We start from the raw sequence: 18973 nt of genomic DNA on the forward strand, positions 1-18973 counted from the left end.
ATAAGGATAGTGTTGTCATTTTAGCTGATTAATATTCTTATTATCAAGTGGTGTCATGTTTCAAAACAAAAATTACATTATTCCTATGATATGGGAAAATATATGGATAATGCTTTCTTTGATTGTTTATCTGCTGTTAGTTGTCAGTTGTGTGGTATAGGGTTCTGAGCGTTGTACTACAGGGCTTAAATCCCTCGGTGACTGTAAGCAATTCACATTGAGAGAGGAAGGCAAGGGCAAACTCTCCCTGAAGAAATCTTGCCAAGAAAACTCCATCTTTGGGCTGCCAGAAGTTGGAAATGGCTTGAACGCACACAATGACAATCTTGACAACTGAAACAAGTTATTTCTGCTGTTACCAGATACTGGTAAAGTGACTAAGGCCTGTTACAGACTGCCAAAATAAAGCTGCTTCGGGTCTCTGTGGAGGTATGCTGTTTAAATGATGCATGCGTCCTAAGAATCCGGAAGCTGCACCAAAGCTGCACTCCAGTGCTTAGGAATGGAGTGTGGCTTTGGCGCAACCTCCAGACTCTTAGGACCCATGCATCATTTAAACAGCATACCTCCAAAGAGACCCCAAGCAGCTTTATTTTGACAGTCTGTAACAGGCCTAAGTTATCACAAAACTGTCACCACAGTGACCTAGTGGTTGATCTGAGAACATGCAAAACAACGACCTGACCAGTGTCTGGCTGGGAAAATCCTGGGAGCCCCACATAAATTAACCTCAGGGCCAAACAAGAAGAGAAATTAATTGCTTCTTCGCATTTAATGTACAGATTTTAAAAATGCATATTGTAGCATGAGAGTGTGAGAGAGAGAGATAGAACTGTCTAGACTACAAAAAGGTGGGGAAGGCAGACTTTTGACTTTTCCTTCCCTGTTACAGCCCTGAGGAAAATCCCTCCATCTAATAATGTCTGTGTTGGGAGAAAAATCTCCCACTAGCACTAATTGGATTTTTCTCCCAAAGCAAATGCCTGCTTCAGAAGAAGGATTTTCCTTAGAACTCTAGCAGAGTAAGAAAGGGTTAACTATTTCCTCCATGCCTTTTGGCAGTTCTGATAATTATCACATTTTCTCTGCTGTTCGCATTTTTAAAAAATCTGCACATTAAATGAAATTGCATTTAATGTCATTATCTAGTTTGTTCATCAGCGTCTGATTTCACCAACATTTTTTGACTTATTATGTGATTGTTTGGAAAATATCAAATTTTTTAAAGATAAGTCATCAAACTGGACTGGTAGGTGGTGCAGACATCAGCTGGAATCATCTAACACAGTAAGCCAGGCAACTGTGGGAACCCGGGGCTGCATGGCTACAAACAACATGCTGCTACATGCTGCTTGATCACTCTTGTGTAGTGGATTTGTTTATCATGTCTTCTGTAGCTACCACTCCCCTTCCCCTACCATAGTATGCCGGATTAAGAAACAAAAAACATAGACTTTGTTTAAAGCAACTGTGGTCAGATGTGGAAGGAAACTTTGGAGGACCACATTTCTCCACCACACCTGCTCCTACAATAATGATCATGATAATGATGATGATGACACAACAACAACAACAACAACAACAGGTCTCAAATGCACTCTAGGAGAGGTAGTAAGCATTTCCACCATGTTTTGGGGCCTTCCTGGTCTTTAACAGCAGGAAGTGGGTACTTCCTATTTCAAAAGAGGGCCTAAATTTGCTGGGTGGAGCATGGCAAAATATGGTGGAAATGTGACTCACATGCCCTAAAAGACATTTTGAGAGATTTCAGGGCTTACTGGTAATTTCCCCCAAGAATAGTTTTGCAGAAATTGTTTTTGACATCTGGGGGTTCCTAGCAGCCACAAAAAACAGTCCTGGGGCCACACGCAGCCCATGCAGCACATTTTGCCCACCCCTGATTTAAATGTTTATTTGTTTGGCTGTTGCGTGGTGAGATGAGAGGATGTTCTTGGCTTTTTATGATGTCCCCAAACAAGTGGGAGTGACTGAGCAGCATACACCAGCGTGATGCTCACACATGACAAACTGGGATTCCTGCAGTTCGCCACCTTGCTTTATCTTCCAAACAAGCCCAGAGGGTGCTGTATTTTCACTGGGGGCAGAAATCCCATCATCACAAGCGTCCTGTGAAGAACATAAGGCTGGAATCTTGCCCAAGTATCCATGTTAATATCATAGTTCAGCAATAATCCCAGCCTGATTCCCTTCATGTCCATGCCAAGTATTCTATGTGTTGTCCCATTGCTCTACATTCTTTGTATATGAATCATAGAATCAGAGTCGGAAGAGACCACTAGGGCCATCCAGTCCAACCCTCTGCCATGCAGGAACTCACAATCAAAGCATCCCCAATAGATGGCCATCCAGCCTCTGCTTAAAGACCTCCAAAGGAGGGAGATTTCACTACACTCCGAGGGAGTGCGTTCCACTGACAAACAGCCCTTACTGTCAGGAAGTTCCTTCTAATGTTGAGGTGGAATCTCTTTTCCTGCAGCTTGCATCCATTGTTCTTTACTTGCCATTCTTCAAGCCAGAAAGGGGCTAGAATGAAATGAAAGGAGCGTGAATGAAAAGTGGCACTAAAGTTCCTCTTTATTCGCCCAATAATGACAGGATCATTATTAGCATAATAGTGATAGGAGGATCCTGCTATGCTTCTGTCACTTTTCCCTTTGTGATAAAGTCATAGCCTGCATATATTGCTTGGTTTCGTGCTGGAAAATGTGACTCCTTTTTTGAGAGCGTCACAGGAAATTTTGGGATCTCTCCCTCTCCCCCACAATGATCACATCATTGGTGATCAAAAAGGTTTCCTTTGTTTTGTCTGCAGTTCTGTTATTCCTACCGCCAGCCTTTTAACCCAATTCGACATGTTTTAACTGAGGCATGTTGCAGCTTGCCCTCCCCTGCCCTGCATTAGAGATGGTCTGATCAGAGCCCTTCAAAAACTGCACATCGAGCATTGACAGCTAAAGCCGATGACCAATAAACGGACTGGAAACATTACAACCTCTTTCTCTCTTTCTCTGTCACACCTCACATACAAGACTTGTAAAAACTGTCTACACATCAGTTCATGAGAAGACACTATGGAGATCTTTTTCCTCTTTCACAGATGTTCCCCAGTATGGAAATTAAGACAGAAGACGTGGGAAAACAGAGAGATAATTTATGAGTGGAGGACAGTGTCAAGGGCACAATTTAGTAAATGAAGCAAGGCAGCAGCCTGATTTAAAAAGAACTAGCATATAGCTTCACAGTTTTTCTCCCCAGGCACTTTTAACCATGGTCAGATTTGTGCTGCAGAAATAATTCCGTTTGACACTGCTTTGGTCGTGACTCAATGGTATGGGATTCTGGGAGTTGTAGGTTTCTGAGATACTTAGCTTTCTCTATCAGAGAGCTCTGGTGCCACAACAAATGACCAACCCCAGGATTCCACTGCATGGAGTCATGGCAGTTAAAGCATTATTTCTGCAGTGCAGATGAGACTCATGTCAGATTTTTGGCCTGTCTCACCTGTCTACAGCAAAACAGGGCCTCGGAGAACAATCTTTTATATCACTTGCTGACTTTTTTAAAAGATGGGGGGGGGGGGGAGCCTGGAGATGCCAGCAAGATTTTCCGTGTGTAAAACAGGTGCTCTCTCATTTCCGCTTCCACTTTCCCCCAGCTGACATACTTCCAGGGCTGGCTCTAGGGATATGAGCGCTAATGATGGATTGTTAGGAGGTAAATCATGGACCCAGCTTCCCCATCTTTTTATTCATCACAGTGGGCTCCACTCCTGCTTTGCTGCATTTGTGTACAGGACAGACTTGGTTTTAAAGAAACAGGTCTGATGACATTATGCATAGTCTGAGTTTTATCTTTACTACCTGCTACAACTCCAGGACTGCTCCATTTCCAGCTCTAGCACTGAGAATACCTCCTCCTTCTCACCTAGTTCTCAAAACTTAATTTTTTTTAATCATTGTAAGATGCCCCGATTGCATTTTGTAGAGGGGTGGGATATAAATAAAAATTATTATTATTATTATTATTATTATTATTATTATTAAAACTTACATAAATCTACCAAAGCAGCTGTAATTCTTACTAGAGTAGGGTTGCCATACCTGAGGACCTCCAAATCGGGAAAAATGTAGGACAAGGTTTTAAAATGTAGGACCATTATTATTATTATTATTATTATTATTATTATTTCCTGGCCAGGAAATTTTTTTAAAAAAAAGTCCTACATTTTTAAACCTTGTCCTCCTTCCTGGCTTGGGAGGAAGCCTCAGCCTCCTCTCAGGTTGGGAAGGGGCGTGGGGGCCACCCATCATCGTGGCCATCGCCGCGGTGGCAAGCGGCCTCCTCCTCCTCCCAGGCCCCGGCGAGGCCTTGGAGGATCGCAGAGCCGCCTCCAAGGCCTCGCTGGGGCCTGGGAGGGAGCGTCTCCACGGTCGGAGCTCCGGCCGCGGAGAGCACTCCTAGGCCTCAGCGAGGCCTTGGAAGACTCCGCGATTGCGGAGCTGCCTCCAAGGCCTCGCTGGGGCCTGGGAGGGAGCGTCTCCGCGGCCGGAGCTCCGACTGTGGAGAGCGCTCCCAGGCCTCAGCGAGGCCTTGGAGGCCCCCGCGGCGTTCACGGGGGCGGAGGTGGCTGCGGGTGGTGCCGTCCCGGTTTTGGCGCCAAACCGGACCGGAACCGGGTCGGCACCGCCCAAAGCGCGATTGTCCCGCCTACAGGTGGGATATGGCATCCCTATACTAGAGGCACATCTCACTATTAATCCTTGAGATTACCAAACCACCCATGGCGATACTTTTAATATCTATTGTCATTGCTACTCCTGAGTATAGAAAAATCCAAGAAGAATTTTAGTGGGTGGAAAGAGAAGTGCGGAAGCTTAGTTTGAGAATCACATCACATTTCTCTCTCTCTCTCTCTCTCTCTCTCTCTCTCTCTCTCTCTCTCTCCTACTTCCCCTCCCTCCTTCCCCTCCACCTTTCCTTCTCCTCTCTCCCTTCCAGGATCATTTCCAGAGATTCATCCCATCTGGGGGACACTATGGAGTTGATTCTCATGGTTATTCTCAGAGTGGTGGGAGGATGGTGAGTGGTGTAACAGTAGGACCATATGGATCCATTAAACTACAATATCCCCCTCCCCCTCCTCCAAAGCCTGGGAGCAAAGGTGGAGCTGGATCTGGAGCTGGAGGAACTGGAACTGGCCACACTGAGGGATCTGCCAACACAGGGGGAGGAGTGGACAGTGGAGGAAGTAAGACCGCTGGTGGACAAGGTAAGTATCGACATGCAAAGAGTATACTGCTTTCTGTGAAGAAAGATGTTAGGGCCTAGGCCTGGGTGGGTGAAGTGCATCCCTCCAAATGTTGATGAATTTCTTAGAATCATAAAATCATAGAGTTGGAAGAGACCACAAGGGCCATCCAGTCCAACCCCATTCTGCCATGCAGGAACTCACAATCAAAGCATCGCCGACAGATGGCCATCCAGCCTCTGCTTAAAGACCTCCAAAGGAGATTCCACTACACTCCTAGGGAGTGTGTTCCATTGTCGAACAGCCCTTACTGTCAGGAAGTTCCTCTTAATGTTGAGGTGGAATCTCTTTTCCTGTAGCTTGCATCCATTACTCTGGGTCCTGTTTTCTGGTGCAGCAGAAAACAAGCTTCCGCCATCCTCAGTATGACATCCCTTCAAGTATTTAAACAGGGCTATCATATCACCTCTTAACCTTCTCTTCTCCAGGCTAAACATTCCCAGCTCCCTCAGTCATTCCTCATAGGGCATGGTTTCCAGACCCTTCACCATTTTAGTCACTTTCCTTTGGACATGCTCCAGTTTCTCAATATCCTTTTTGAATTGTGGTGCCCAGAACTGGACACAATATTCCAGGTGAGACCTGACAAAAGCAGAATAGAGTGGCACTATTGCTTCCCTTGATGTAGACACTATACTTTTATTGATACAACCTAAAATTGCATTGGCCTTTTTAGCTGCCGCATCACACTTAGGCTTCCCATATCCCGCCTGGGGGCGGGACTTTCCCGATTTGGGGCGGGTCCGCACGGTCCCGCCCCGGTTTGGCCCCGCCCCTGGGACTCCCCCCCCCAGCGAGTCCTGCAGGCTTGGCTGGGGCTTGGAGGACGTCTGTCTTCCAAGCCCCAACCATGCCCAGGGGGCTCCTCCGCGATCGCGGAGTCCTCCAGGCTTTGCTGGGGCTTGGAGGACGTCTGTCTTCCAAGCCCCAGCCATGCCCAGGGGGCTCCTCCGCGATCACGGAGTCCTCCAGGCTTGGCTGGGGCTTGGAGGACGGCTGAAGCCAAGCCCCAAACCTCTGCCTGGCTGCCTCCGTCTCTGAGGGGGGGGGGAAATCCCGGGGGTGGGGGCAAAACGGCGACGGAGGCAGCCAGGCAGGGGAAAGAGCCTTTCCTCTTTCTCCTCCTCCTCTTCTTCTGCCTCCTTTTCTTCTTCTTCTTCTTTCTCCTCCTCTTCCCCTCTTCTTCTTCATCTTTTTCCTCCTCTTCTTCTTCCTCCTCTCCTCCTCCTCTTCTTCCTCCCCTTCTTCCTCTTCTTTCTTCCTCCTTTTCCTCCTCTTCTTCATCTTCTTCCTCCTCCTCTTCTTCTCCATCTCTTCTTCTCCTCCTCCTCTTCCTCCCCTTCTTCCTCCCTTTCCTCCTCTTCTTCATCTTCTTTCTCCTCCTCTTCTTCTCCATCTCTTCTTCTCCTCCTCCCCTTCTTCCTCCTTTTCCTCCTCTTCTTCATCTTCTTCCTCCTCCTCTTCTTCTCCATCTCTTCTTCACCTCCACCTCTTCCTCCCTTTCTTCCTCCCCTTCTTCCTCTTCCTTCTTCCTCCTTTTCCTCCTCTTCTTCATCTTCTTTCTCCTCCTCTTCTTCTCCATCTCTTCTTCTCCTCCTCCTCTTCCTCTCCTTCTTCCTCCTCCTCTTCTTCTTCTCCTCTTCCTCCTCCTCTGCCTTTTCCACTCTTCCTCCTCTTCAATGCCCAAATATGCTGTTTGGAATGGGGGGGGGGGGAGGTTAGCCAGAAAGGGAAGTACATTTCTGCCATCTGTCTAGGAACAATACCAAAATGTCCTCCATTTTGATCATGCCTAAGAAACATGCATTTATATTAACATTTTTTTAAAAATCATCAATTTTTTTGCGTGTCCTCCATTTTTTAAAAAATGTGTCCTACATTTGAAAATTTTGTCCTACATTTGTCCCAGTTTGGAGGTCCAGAATTATGGCAACCCTAATCACACTGCTAACTCATGTTCAATTTGTGGTCTACTTGGACTCCCAGATCCCTTTCACATGTTGTCTCCTTAAGCCAGGTGTCCCCCATCCTATATCTGTGCATTTCATTTTTCCACCCTAAGTGCAGTACTTTACATTTCTCCATGTTGAATTTCATTTTGTTAGCTTAGGCCCAGCTTTCTAGTCTATTCAAGTCATTTTGAATTTTGATTCTGTCCTCTGGAGTATTAGCTACTCCTCCTAATTTGGTGTCATATGCAAATTTGATCCCATCTACAAATCTGATTCTTTTCCTAGCATTTCTCACTATTGGCTATGCTGGCTAGTAATAATGGGATCTATAGTCCAAAAACATTTGGAGGGATGCACTTTACCTACCTCTAGTCTAGGATATCGTTGTTGTTAAATCCCTTAGAGTTGGCCTCAACTCATGGCAACCCTGTGGATGAGATACTTCCAAGACCGCTTATCCTCCACTGCCCTTCTTAGGTGCTGCAAATTTATTCCCATGACCTCCCCTCTTGCGTGCAGTCTTCCTCTCTTTCTACTTCCCTCAATCTTTCCTAGCATTACAGTATTGTCTTTTCTAATGAGTTGTGCCAATGATGTGGCCATCAGAGACTGACTAATGCATTCCAAATGAGAAAGAAACAGCCGTAAATCCTGTCCTTTTCCTAAAATTAAGACGCCTCTGACGACTTTTAAAAACCCACTTGTTTGTCACATCTGGTTTCAGTCAAGGACAGATATAGATATTCTATCTTTTCACAACAACAGACGTATTCTTCTGACTGCATCAAATTAACACATTTTTAAATTTCATGGGAAAATGGCAATATTTTAGATGGGGCTCAGTACTGATCAATCTGCATTTAGATGAAACAAGTTATTGTAAACTGTGAAAAGCCATTTATCTGGTTCAGAGACCCAAACTTTGCATCAAAAAGATCTCCACATTGATTAGGAAACTATAAAGAATACAGAAGTGCTTTTGAAAATCCTGCCAGGGCTTTGTTTCCTGAACCTATAGCAAATAAAGCACACGTCTAATCAACTATAATGGCTGAAGGTTTGCTATTTTGAAAAATCAATAACGCATATTCTGAGGAGGTGAAATTAGAGCAAGTTTTGACTGATTTTCGTGTTGCTGAAGTTTCAGGTGACTTTGAATAACTATGAGATGTGAAAAAGGTGGGTTTTTGTTTGTTTGTTTGTTTGTTTAAAACCTGCATCTCTTCCTGGTCCTCTTAGCCTGTTTTCTTTCTTTCTACCCAGGAATCTCAGACTCATTCCTTTTCATATTCATCTGGACCTCTGTTGTCCTGATCTTTGTTAAATGTTTGTTAAAATATCTTGAATTGTGGAAAAAACAGTATAATGTAGCAGTCTGAATAAATAATACATGTGTTATGGAAAATCACTTGCATAATTTATTCTGGGCACAGGGGTTGGGTTTCCTTCTTGAAGAATTAAGATAAGGTTTGAAGCAAATTTGCTGTTAGCTTTCTCTTGATTCTTCATAGCATTCATCTCCTCAAGGACCTTGTTTTCATGTGTGTTTTGCCCCCTGTTCCCTTGTATTACAGGTGACAACAAAAGTGGGAATGGGAAACATGTTTCCATTTTTAAGACCTACATCTCTCCATGGGAAAGAGCTCTGGGCCTTACACCACAAGAGAAAAGTAGTTACAAAATTGACCTCTTGTCTTATGGCACTAAAGCAGAATTAAGCCATTACAAATCTTTCAACAGGTAAGAGACTCTGGAGTTTATCAAACGGCATGCCATTGCCCGAATTTGCGTGTGGCAGTCTATCACGCAATAACGTGAAACCACATGATTACGTTCAGACTGACTTCCCATTGCTCGAATTTGCAAGTAGTGGGCTATCACACAATAACGTTAAACCCCACAATTGCGTTCAAATTGCCATTGGATTATACTTCCAATTTCCCTTGTCTGATAAACTCAAATGCTTGATAGGCTCTAGTAGTGGCGGCCAATGGATATGGTGACCTGGGATATATGCATACTGATTTGCCCTGAAGCTTATGTTCACTGTCTCGAAGAAAGAGAATAATATTTTTTTAACATTAAGGAGGAGTCTCTCTTCCATTAAATGGTGGGAGACAATCTCTTTGGGTAGCGGGGAAGTTGTGTCGGCTCTTATGCACTGAACGTTGACAAATGTGCACTGAACCAAGACGAACATTGGTCCTGAAGCAAGGCACACTGATCAATTTCTGTATTCTTTATTTCCTCCCAAATCTATGTTCCTTTAAACTAGGGACCCAAAGCCAAGTTGCAGCATTTTGCTGAGTTGTATGACAATGTCCCCTTTTTCCTAGGCTTTTCCAAATTCTGATGCTTTATATGCCTGAAAACCCCTGCACTGAAATTTTCTTTTGAGTAGACATATGTGTGTGTGTTTGTGCATGTGTGTCTAATGTGGGCTAGTAATGGCATAATTGAGTATTGGACTATATGACTCTGGGGACCAGAGTATAATTCCCTACTTGTCCATAAAACCCACTGGATGACTTTGGCGGAGTCAGCCTCAGGGGAAGGCAATGGCAAACCCCATCTGAACAAGTCTTGCCAAGAAAACCCCATGGTAGGTTCACATTAGGGTCACCATAAGTTGGAAATGACTTGAAAGCACACAACAATAACGTGTGTGTGTGTGTGTTTAGCATAGATCTATGTTTGGTTGTAAAACATCAACAACAGTAAGAATTATGGTGTATTTGGATAGCCAGATTATTTTTGGAGTGCAGAATAAGACATGCAGAAAGTGACTGGGAGTCATTGTGGGCTAAAGAGGTCTGAGAGTGTGACCTCAAATGGAAAATGTATGTGCATAACAGAAATAAGGAAAGGTTTAGATTGCTTCCACAAGAAGTCCTTCAGGACTTTGAAACATTACTTTTCCTCAGTCAGTTGGGGGCAACATTAGAGCAGAGATTTCCCCTAGCAGTTGTACAACGCTATGTGGTTTGGCTATGCCTCTTTCCAAGGCCAAAAATTATTCCATATGGTTTACTTAGTAGTTAATCCCATTCAGTAGAGGTGCCCTGCAACTTTAATTAGAAGGTTCTTTCACAGCTTCATCTTCCACTTGATTCTGGTTCAGCATAGAATAACATTAGTTATGAATTGCTTTTCAATTGCCCCACAATTAGTTTCTAATTTTCACTGGGAAACTTGAATTCCTGACTTCCTCTCATTTTCGATATCATGGTGCAATCAAGGGGCAATTCATCATGAAATGCACCCTGAGCTGACCATGAAGCTGTAAGAGTTAGAAGCTGTTGCAATGAAGATGATTCTAATTAAAGATAACAGTAATCCTGGAAAGCCTCAGTAATGCTTCCCCAGCCCACACCTGTTAAAATACACTTGCAGTATTAGTTTAAGTTTTAAAAAATGGCAAGTGATCAGGCCTGAAGAAAAACAGGACAATGTGGAGAATGCTGAGGTGCAATATGAGATAATCACGTCTCTTGAAATCTCTGCATAAAGTGAGCAAATGGATGGCAAGTCTAAGTTATATAGCAAATGTGTAAACACCCTTGGATCTATTTTATTATTGTACAATGGATCCTTGGGATCCACTGGGGTTTGGTTACAGCCCCCCCTCCATGGATACCAAAATCAGTAGATGCTCAAGTCCCATTAAATACAATGGCATAGTAAAATGGCATCCCTTATATAAAAAGGCAAAATCAAGGTTTGCTAGTTGGAATTGAGACTTTTTTTGCTGAATATTTTCAGTCCATAGATAAAGAATGTGTGGATACAGGAGACCCAACTGCATTTATTTGTTTGTGGGGCAGATGAAAATTCATTTTGAGGGCTGTTCTGACACAAATACTTGAGGGACACAAGCAGACTGTACAATTGCAAGGTTGTATATTGATATACAGGTAGATTGGCTAACCTGCCTTACATCCACTCATAGTTAGGTCTGGATAGGTGTGTCCTCTTGTAACTATTTAGAAGGCATGGGCAAGGTCGACCTGACATGTTACTTGACCAGAGTCTAGGAAGATTATTTGTTTGTACAGCTTCTGTAGCCATGCTGTCTAGGGTGGGTTTTTGGCAGGTATCATCCAGAAAAGTAACTTTTCCTTGCTCTCCACTTGACACAACCAACTCTCTTTTAAAAAGAAAGCAATAACTTTTGATTTGGTAACATGGCCAGAGGAAAGCAATCTTGCAAAAAAAAAAATCCCTGTGATAGGTTCACAGTAAGTCGTAAATGACAAATTTAATTAACTGATTAATAGTTTTCTAAAGCTGGACAAAATATTATGGCCATGAACATTCTATGAGCTATAGTTTGGCAATGGATTCTTACCTTGGAGGAGGGGATGGAAGGGGTGCTTACAGTTTTTGTCTGGCCACAGTGTCTCCAGTCCAAACATAATACCTGGATGCTTTTCCTGACAGACTGAAACATCCATTTTCCTTTGCTATATATGACAATTAAATTAAGGCTTATCATCATTCATAAATAAATAAATAAATAAATAAATAAATAAATAAAGCCTGTATTTCTACCCTGCTTTTTGTGAAAACAATCAAAGCGGCTTACAATGTTAAAAGAATACACCATATATACAAAATATCCCCCCCCCTAAAAAAGAATTAAATAATAATTTAAGGTTAAAATTACATTAAAACAATAACTGTGGGCAAAATCATCAGATATATGTGGGGCCGAGTAATTCATTCTGGGAAGGCCTGCTGGAAGAGACCCATCTTAACAGCTTTCTTGAAGCTATCTAGATTGGTGATTTGATGGATCTTGTCCAGCAGGCCATTCCACAGGCTGGGAGCGGTTGCAGAAAAAGCCCTCTGGGAAGTCACAGTCAATCTGGTCTTTATAGGCTGTAGTAAGTTCCTTCCAGAGGACCTAAGAGCACAGGGCGGATTATATGGAAGTAGGTGATCCTTTAAATAAGTTGGGCCCAAGCCATGTAGGGCTTTAAAGGGAATAACCAACACCTTGTACTGTGCCTGAAAACTAATAGGCAGCCAGTGGAGTAACTTTAATATTGGTGTTATATGATCGCTCCTAGATGATCCAGTGATCGACCTGGCTGCCATATTCTGTACCAATTGCAGTTTTCAAACTAGGCACAAGGGTAGTCCCATGTAGAGCGCATTGCAAAAATCAAGTCATGAGGTTACCAGTGCATGTACTACAGTTTCAAGGTCCCCCGGTTCCAAGAAAGGGTGCAGCTGGCATATCAGCTGAAGCTAATAACAGGCACTCTTGACCATTGCATTCGCCTGATTTCTCATGTGAAGCGACGGGTCAAGAAGCACCCCCAGACTGTGAACACGGTCCTTTGAGGAGAGTGTGAACCCATCTAGGACTGGAGGTTGCAACCCAATGCCTGGTTTGGGGGCTCCTACTGTAAGTAACTCCGTTTTGTCTGGATCCAACTTGAGTTTGTTTTTCCTCATCCAGCCCATTACCGCCTCAAGACACTGATTGAGGGGAGAAATGCCATCTGTCATTGTAGCTGATGATCGAGACATGGAGAAATATATTTGGGTGTCATCAGCAAACTGATAAAACCCCGCCCCATGTCTGCGGATGGTTTCTCCCAACGGCTTCATTTATACAGTACAAGTCTGGCTGATTTTGTCAGAGTGACACGTATAACTGGGTTTTTTCCACTGACTGAATTGGCAGGACAGCTGTCACAGATGCTGAACCTACCATTTCCATAAACCTTGATGTCTCATTCTACTTCCCCCCTAGGACTGCAGTGCCTTATGGGGGATATGAGAAGGCAGTCAAGCTGATGACCTTCCAAATGCCTGAATTTGATGCTGGCCCTTTGGTACCTGAACCAGTCATTGTGTATAATCAAGAAGGCGCTAACAGACCGTCTTTCAACAGGACCCCAGTACCCTGGCTGGGATCAGGAGAGCCTAATGAATACACCATTGAGGTCAATGTGCCAATGGCCGGTGAAACAGAAGAATTATAGAAACTCTCCCCCTCCTTTTCCATCATAGCTGTCCACTTGCAAGTCTGTTACAAGAAGCTGGGGGGGAAATTCAGCAATACTTTGTACTTATCCTTTTAAAACAGTCAAAGTCCCACTAGGTTCTAATATATCTTTGCTGTGGTATGTTTCCATATCAGAGGTAGAAGAAGGAAAGCACTGGTGTAAGGTAGAGAGAAGGAGGGAGGGAAGGAGAGAATGGAAAAATGAGAAAGGAAGAGATAAATGGCTTATGTGTTCACCCTCCAAGACAACTACAAAGAAGAGAGCTGTAGGATGTTTAAAGATAACTAAATGCTGCCTGCCTGCTCTGTACTGAGTCTGACCTTGTCCTGTTGTTGGCAAAAACAAATAAAGCATCAAAAAAGAATGAAGTCCAGTTTCTATAGTCTTTTTTGATGTTTAGAATTTATTTATCTGAAATATGTATAGCCTGCTTTCCTGAAATCGACTCAGTTCTTATAACTACATTATAACCACAACTCTTGCCATGATCCAAGATTAGCAAAGATACAAGTGGTTCTGGGAGAAGCAGACTGGTACCTGCAACCAGATGGGTTACACATAAGATACCAAAATGGACTGGCTTTTGAAGCTGTGCAGATTTTCTACAACTGTGATACTCAGGTCAGCCACTTAACGGTGCAAAGAAGCAGCAGTTTACAAAGTGGCCATCTTTGAACAGACAACCTTTTTTTCCTTTTTCTCCACTGTGTATTCTAATCAGTTTATTTGAGCATGAATATCTGTTTTATCACGTAGCCACCCTTTGTTAATGACCAATGTTTACCCAATTAATCTGCCTTGTAACTTGTAACTTCTTATAGCTTGTAACTTCCGGTATTTCTATTCCTCCTGGCACTACTCATTGTTACCAGAGGATGTGAACTAACTCATACATGTTCTAAATATACATGATCTAGTCACTTTGGCCAACAGCATGCCTTAGGGAAGTTAGAATCAACAACCCACATTCACATAGAACTCTCTAAATGGCACTGGGGGTGATAGTAAATACTATGGTAGAACCTCATAAATGACAGCTATATGAATACAAAAAGTACCTAATAGAGTTCCTTTGAAAGGGAGAAATGTTAACTTTAGAACGTGGAAGAGAACAATTATCTGGAATTAAGCAATGTGACACTTCAAGAGTTCCTAAGAGGAGAGAGAGAGGAGAGAAAAAAAAGAGGTTCAGAAGTAAAGACATGTATAAGTCAAGAGGAAGTTTTGGGTCCAAAATTATGGATTTTGCTATGACCCATGGATAAGTCGGGGGTAAAACTTAGGGGCATATAGCAAAAGATATGAAGGATGAAGCAAAGCAAAACTATGTCAAAGAACTTACAAAATCCCAGCAGACATAACTCTTTGTGCTCAGTCTTAAGGCTGGATGGATGAGAGAGTAGAGGGAGTCAGTGCTTCCAGGACAGATTATACTCTTGCTTTTCACCAAAGGATGGTTCCTTTTTTTAAAATAAGAGTTAAGATACACTACATACATTGACCCAGGAATAAGTCGACTCAAGTTTTTTGGGTCAGTTTTTTGACCTAAATTTCTAGACTTATACATAAGTATATCCAGTAATATTTTCCCTAATCCATACACACCAGAGAAGGTGAGAAAGTTTTGGAGAATTGCAGTGTGCAGGGAAAGGATTTTGCAAATGATACATTTTAGAGATGACAGAAGTTGCCACTCCTTGACCACAATCCTAGAACCAACTATCTTTGAATCTGGGTTCTTTTTAAAAGGCTGTCAGGAGTGAAAGACCCTTAAGGCCTGCTGAAGCTTGTGCATTTCATAAGTCTGTCACTATCTCAGGATATTGCCTCATTTTATGTAAAGCTCACATGTGAGAGATTATTACTTCATCCTGGTTAGCAAAGGCAGAAGTCTTAACTTAATCATCCCGTGCTGCAATGCTTATATTTCCTTTCCATAGTGCATTGTTTGCCATCTACTGGATGTCAGACTTGGAGAGGTAGAATCTTGTCTGGCGGGTATTCAGTTGAGTTCCAATACTTACCAAACCTGTTGATGGAGGATAATGGCATTCAATATGGTACAAGTTATAGGAATTGACTAGACAGGCTTTCCCAGCTAACCCTCCTGTACTCAGCCAAATAGTCAAAGAAGTTCCATGTTAGAACATACACATGGGTGTATCTTGGCAGGGCTATTGTACAGATACGGATAGTGCACAATACGACAAGATCTCATCTAGAGGTTAAATTTTACCTCTTCTGACATGGCTTAGACTGAACAAAGGCTTTCCCCTATAATACATGTTAATCTACTTATCTGAGTCTCAGGATATAGGAAAGAAACTTTCTTCCCAAAATGGTAAGTGACGAATGGATGGATTGGAACTCCCTTTGGAGGGGAGAACTGGACATGACTTCTCATTTCTTTAACATACTGATTCAATACATACTCTCTAATGTTTTCCCCTCTGGTACTCAACTATTATGGCCTTAATGTATAAAGTTTTAAAATGTAAGATGGTAATATTCCACCTCTCACTTTGAATCGAATGAAAACAGGTTTGTAAAAGTCATGACGGTGGTTTTATAAACACTTTTTAAGTATAGAGTGATTCAAAAAGAATCAAGAACACCTTTACTTTTGCAATATTCTTTTTAAATCACCCTTTATATAGCTTCCTGCCTTACATATATACAATTTAATTTCTCTATTTTTTAAATTGCATTTTCTGTATAAGCTGACATAAGGCGTATGTGTGCATGTAACTTCTGAATGTGTTCAGCTCATGCATTGTTTAAAGTACTGTACTAATATTGTGAGAGCCAGCGTGTAGAGGTTTGACATTGGAGTATGACTATGAAGATCAGAGTTCGATTCCCTGATGAAGCATAAAAAACTCATTTGGTGATCTTAGGCAAGACATTCTCTCAGCCTCAAAGGACGGCAATGTCAACCCTCCCTCTGAAGAAATTTGCCAAGAAAACCCTATGATAGGTTCATCTTATGGTTGTCATAAGTCAATTTGAGGCACACACGAACAATAATATGTATGTTGTCTCATTTTCTATTTCAGCAGACTCTGGAAAAGGCTGTGTCAATGGTTCTCAATCAAAATACATGAGGTCCATTTCTGGAATAAAATCTTCTTTACACCATGCTGAGACTTAAGTCTCTCCATATAATATTTAAAAGTAAATCTGTCTGCCCATACCTTAATCTATATGGAAGGAAAACAGAGGCTGCATCCACAATGCAGAAATAATCCAGTTTGACACCCCTTTAACTGCCCTGGCTCAAGGCTATGGAATTTTGGGAACTGTAGCTTGTTGTGGTCCCAGAGCAGAACTCCATACCTGGAGGTTGCCATCATGTTCTTTGCCTCAGGCACCAACATTTATTGAGCTGTCTCTGTTCACTCGCATTGCAAAAGAAAGTCAGAGAGTATTAGCACAATAGCGAGATCCTGCGAGAGAACGGGAGTTAAACAAGAGTTAAATTCGAATTTAAACAGAACTTGCAAATTCGGAAAGTTTATCACACTAATTGCTGTTAAAACAATATAGCGTGAATTTACTCTGCAGTTAAAGCAGAGGAAACCAGCAGCTTTTTAAATTTGGGTTGTTCCAAATTTAAAAAGCTGATGGTTTCCTCCGCTTAACTTTGCATTATTTCACATTCCACAGTGATAAACTTTGGGCATTTTGGGGTTTTCTTGGCGTTATATTGCATTTAACTCCCATTTTCCTGCAGGATCTCACTAGTGTGATAAACTCCTGACGGTGCTTGGATATTTAATAACTAGCACTAGTGCAAGCAGTATTGTAACAGAGACTCCACCTCTGGTCCAAGTACCAGCCACACTCACAAAAGTCACATACATATGAGTACAACATAATCCACAAAACAGTGATATCTTGATTGGAACCAACCAAAATGCAAAAAATACATCATGGGAGCTTTCAAAGCTTCAACAAGCAAAGAAACTAAAAATCACAGAAGAAAAGTGATGATGTTAGTGTCACAGGCCAACATTTTTTCTCAGATGTTATTTCTGTTGTTGGTTAAGATGGTCTGGTAAGTATTAAAAGAACAGTTTTACAATAAGATAATACGATTATTTGGTTGGTCTGAAGCACCAGCCCCTGTATTAGTCAGGGTAAGGCAACTGCCTCAGGATCATAAAAAGGCAGCAAATGCTTGGTTATTTATTATGTTTGCTGTCAGAGACATGAAGATTTTCTCTGCCTTATGTCCCAAAGTAACTTGGGCAGCTTTGGATACTATGCACCTTGACATGGATATTTTCTGCTGTGAAAATAGGCTGGTTCTGCCTGTATGTCAAGAACAGGCATCTCTAGCTATAGGAAATATTATTTTTATTAATTAGTATGCCTAGTTAAGGGAAGGAAAAATATAGTAAATCTATGCAACATCCACAAGCTCTGCAAGGATTTTAACAGATCAAGTCAAACTGCTCAGAGATGCCACACAAATTCAATTACACTGAATATTAACACACTGCCTGAGTCAAATTCCACAGTGCCTACTGGATGAGTAATTACTTCCACATTCTACTGTAAACAGACAAACATCTTCCAATAACCCTCAAGCAAGTGCAGACTCAGAGCTTCCCTGTGTTTCTTCTTCCTCAATATTTGTCTTAATTATTTTGGATCCCTCCAGAGAACCTGGAGGCATCCTCTCCTTGGAGCCTTCTGCTCCTTAATGGGTGAATGCACAAATGTGGAGAGAAATAAGTGTAATGAAGAAAAGAAAATGCTTGAAAAATCTGCTGCTCCTTTTGTCATTTTCAAATGTGTGTTTATCTTTTCTTTTGTTAACTTAGGGCCCGAACAGACAGGCCAAAATAAAGCTGCTTTGGGTCACTTTGGAGGTATGCTGTTTAAATGACACACACACATTTTAAGAGTCCAGAAGCTGCACCAAAGCTGTGCTCCAGTCCTTAGGACTGAACTGTGGCTTTGGTGCAGCTTCCAGCCTCTTAGGACGCATGCATCATTTAAATAGCATACCTCCAAAGTGACCCGAAGCACATTTATTTGGGCCTGTCTGTTCAGGCCCATGGTATTGCTTTTTAAACGTAATGCAGGGATAGCACTGGAAAAATTCTTACTCTTGTGAAGGCAAGAGTAAGCCAAAGGTATTTGAATGGAGCTTGCGCTGCCCTCTGTAGGTTTTACAGATTATTTATCCACTAATAAATAACCGCTCTGTGCCTTCAAGTCATTTCCAATTTATGGCAACCCTAAGGGGACCCTATCATGGGGTTTTCCTGGCAAGATTTGTTCATACGGGGCTTGCCTTTTCCTTCCTCTGAGGCTGAGAGAATGTGGCTTGCTAATGGTCACCCCATGGGTTTCCATAGCCAAGCAGGGATTTGAACCCTGGTATCCCAACAAAAGCAGGTATGCTCTACTACGCGCAACATGGGAACACAACCCATGACCAAGATGAAATAAAAAGACGATGGAAACAATACATGGAAGAACTGTGTAAAAGAGACGAAGGGATGAAATATTTATTTGAAGATGAGCCAGGCGAAGATGAACCCAGTTTTAGAAAGTGAAGTGAAAGCTGCACTCAGAGCAATTGGGAAGGATAAATCACCAGAAACAGATGGCATACCAATAGAAACTGCTTCAGTCTTCAAAGACAGAAGCCACTCTAG

At 42.4% G+C, this 18973-nt stretch overlaps 1 protein-coding gene across 2 annotated transcripts in view; it reads left to right on the forward strand.

Moving 5' to 3' along the window:
• The window catches only part of MYOZ1 (myozenin 1), a 51653-nt gene extending 37988 nt beyond the window's left edge, over window positions 1-13665 (forward strand). For both annotated transcript variants that reach the window (XM_089510805.1, XM_089510804.1), the window contains 3 exons: window positions 5020-5290; window positions 8856-9021; window positions 13046-13665. In XM_089510805.1, the coding sequence (XP_089366931.1) occupies window positions 5020-5290; window positions 8856-9021; window positions 13046-13277 (669 nt within the window). In that variant the 3' untranslated portion in view covers window positions 13278-13665. The remainder of the gene's footprint in view (window positions 1-5019; window positions 5291-8855; window positions 9022-13045) is intronic.
• Window positions 13666-18973: the final 5308 nt, after the last annotated feature.

The sequence above is a fragment of the Sceloporus occidentalis genome, unplaced genomic scaffold (assembly GCF_023333645.1).
Source record: "Sceloporus occidentalis isolate IW3139 unplaced genomic scaffold, rSceOcc1.0.p SCAF_2, whole genome shotgun sequence".
Taxonomy (NCBI): Eukaryota; Metazoa; Chordata; class Lepidosauria; order Squamata; family Phrynosomatidae; genus Sceloporus; species Sceloporus occidentalis.